This window comes from Octopus bimaculoides, chromosome 3, assembly GCF_001194135.2.
Source record: "Octopus bimaculoides isolate UCB-OBI-ISO-001 chromosome 3, ASM119413v2, whole genome shotgun sequence".
Lineage (NCBI taxonomy): Eukaryota > Metazoa > Mollusca > Cephalopoda > Octopoda > Octopodidae > Octopus > Octopus bimaculoides.
Window position 1 is genome coordinate 90439390 of NC_068983.1, and position 3131 is coordinate 90442520.

General features: G+C 41.7%; 1 protein-coding gene across 6 annotated transcripts in view; it reads right to left on the reverse strand.

Annotated features, from left to right (window-relative positions):
* Positions 1-2688: 2688 nt before the first annotated feature.
* Positions 2689-3131, reverse strand: part of LOC106882308 (epidermal retinol dehydrogenase 2) — a 45501-nt gene continuing 45058 nt past the window's right edge. For all 6 annotated transcript variants that reach the window (XR_001410981.2, XR_001410980.2, XR_008263695.1 and 3 more), the window contains one exon: positions 2689-3090. Coding sequence is in view for 2 of the 6 variants with exons in the window: in XM_014932940.2 (XP_014788426.1) it covers positions 3000-3090 (91 nt within the window). In the remaining 4 variants the exon portion in view is untranslated. The remainder of the gene's footprint in view (positions 3091-3131) is intronic.

Here is a 3131-nt window from a genome sequence, read left to right on the forward strand (position 1 = left end):
ATGTGTGTGTGTATATGTTTGTGTGTCTGTGTTTGTCCCCCCAACATCACTTGACAACTGATGCTGGTGTGTTTACATCCCCATAACTTAGCGGTTCGGCAAAAGAGACCGATAGAATAAGTACTAGGCTTACAAAGAATAAGTCCTGGAGTCAATTTGCTCAACTAAAGGCGGTGCTCCAGCATGGCCACAGTCAAATGACTGAAACAAGTAAAAGAGTAAAGAGTACTTCATTCCTAAATGTGCGGAGAAGTTGCTTCCCTTGACCAAACTATTGAAAGATCAGCGGAAGAAAGATACCCAGATAATGTTGTCTCCTACAGCCGTCTAAGCTTTTGAATCTGTCAAAGCTGACCTTGTTCAAGCATCCTTCCTCACACGTCTTGTTCCAAATGCAAAATTATCACTTACTGTTGATGCGTCATCATCTGCTATAGGTTCAGTTTTAGAGCTAATGGTTGATTTCGGCTGTCAACAGCCGAAGCCAGCCATTAGTCTTCTTCTTATGCCAGCTGAAAAATGCTGAACTAAGCAGTTTACTTGGTGGTGAAGCATTTCTCTTATCTTCTTGAAGGCAGAGATATCATGATGTTCACCAACTACAAACCACTAATGTTCACTCACTTTGCAAAAAAGGACTGGTACTTGCCCAAAGAAACAAGGCAATTGGACTATATATCACAGTTCACTAGTGACATTTGCCACATTGCTGGCACTGACAACATTCCCACCGATGCCTTATCTCACCTGCCTATCAGTACATTGTTGTCTCCTGCTTTGATTGATTTGGTTGCTATGGCATTTTGGACTCTCTGGACATCTTTTTACCACAGTTTTCCTGCTGCAAGTTTGAACGCCTGCTTCTGTCTTTTCTGAAGGAACCATTCTCTGCGAGGTTTCTACCAGATCACCACGACCCCTCATTCCTAAATGCTACCGTCGTGCTGTTTTTGAAGCACTGCATTCACTGTCACACCCAGGCATTGCGGCCACAGTAAAGCTTACCTTTGCCCACTTTTTCTGGTCGAATATGCGATAGTCTATTACTGCTTGGTCACATGCCTGTCTACCATGTCAGCGTTCCAAGGTGCATTAGCATGTGAAAGCACCTTTTGGACACTTCCAGCCACCGGACACCAGGTTCCGTCACATACACATCGACCTGGTTGGTCAGTTGCAGATTTACTTATATATTGACCTGCATCAACTGTTTCTCCAAATGGCCTGGAGCTATCTCTCTCACTGATATTTCAGCAGAAACAGTTTCCAGAGCACTCATCTCTGGGTGAATATCTCACTTCGGAGTACCCTCTAGAATTACTACTGATCGTGGATGTCAATTTGAAGCTTGTCTGTTCTTTGAGCTTTTGAGATTGCTTGGAGTTCAGTACATCCACACTACCAGTTACCATCCCACCATGAATGGTATGGTGGAAAGATTCCACTGACAGCTTAAAGCCATTATTCACATGGCTCCTGACTCTCATTGTTGATCTGAGTTTCTCCCCATTGTTCTGCTAGGGTGCCGCTCAGCTGTCAAAGACGATTTAGGCTACTCCTCCACTGAGCTCCTGTATGGTACCACCTTAGCACTTCCTGGACAAATGCGGACCCCACATCTTACGTCACGCAACTCAGGTCATTCTTTTCTGACCTGCCACCAATGCTTCCTCGTGATCAGTCTAATTCCTCTGCAGTACCTCTGAATGTTTCTACCTGGACTCAAGTGTTTGTAAGAAACAATGCCGTCAAAGGACCACTCGCACCTACCTACAGTGGACCCTGTTGCGTTCTTAAAAGCACACCGAAACTGCTCACTGTGGACATTCATGGGGAAAAAAGAGACTGTCTTTATCGACAGAATAAAAAAAGCTGTTTCTGAAACATTTATGCCACTTGCTGACAGACCTATCATTCCACAAACACTGTCACCTCCACTCCCACAAGCACCACCTCCATTTACCAAAACACCAACTACACAAAACACATTCTTTACCTTACGAGACACATTCTGGCAGATCAGTTCATTGACTGAAGAAATTGTCTCAGACTATTTACATTTCTTAACTTTGCCTTGCCAGTGACTGTTCTGAAGAATAGACTTATGCTGCTGTAGACACTGCATTCACATTTTCTTCTTTCTGTATCATTGTACATATATGCCTTGTTCTATTTGATTGCACACCTTTCTTCCTAGTATATATTTGCATTGTATTTTTTTCTCAATTGTTCATACAACTGTTTTGCCATGGTTCCTTCTTCTGTACCCTCCTAGTCCACACTCCACCTACACTTATTAATCAACCGCTTCCGGTCTAACAGGGGGCCTCCATAGGTACAGTTACACCCCTTTGACAGCAAGTAAAAACAAGTCCACTAGACGGCGTGAAAATGTGAGATCCTGACACGTGACCTCATCTCTTCTTCTTTTCTGCTCTGACACGCAAGCTGTGAGAACGCAACTAGACTGGCTCTCTCCTATACCACAGGGTAGTTTGCAGATAGGAGCAAAGCACATAAGACCATGGCCTCTACACACCAACCATTCTATTTATCATTCCATTGTGTATATATGTGTGGCCACAATAAACGTATTTAAAGTCCGGGTCTACTACCAAGTGAGATCACAGCTTTCTGAGTGGCTCAACAACAATCTACTCCATCTAAAAAGGTAACAATACTTAAGAGTGAGAGAGAAATGAGTTTAATATAAAGATACTGAGTACAAACTTAAATGAAAGATTAGTGTCTTTTCTCTAGCTCCTAGAAAGTGACAAGTAATTATTGAGAAGTAGATCAGGATTTTGTTGTAGCTGGGGCAGAAATATTGTCAAAGGAATATATAGAGAGAAATGTTTAAGCATGATCTGAGAAAACAAGAAATAATGTTTGATGGAAAGTATGTCAGAGGTAATACAAGAAAGATTTTGATTAGTTAAGTTCAGGCTTCAAACCAATCTAAAGTTAAATTAATAAATAATTCCTAGTCCTAGTCCAGTTCAGTCTTTTTTATTACCAACAAAACTATCCATAAAAGTCATGGTACCAAAAAACCTACAAGAGGCAATCCAGGCTTCAGTTGGTAAAATTCTGTAAAAGAAAAATGAGAAAATTTATTAATACATTGGGGG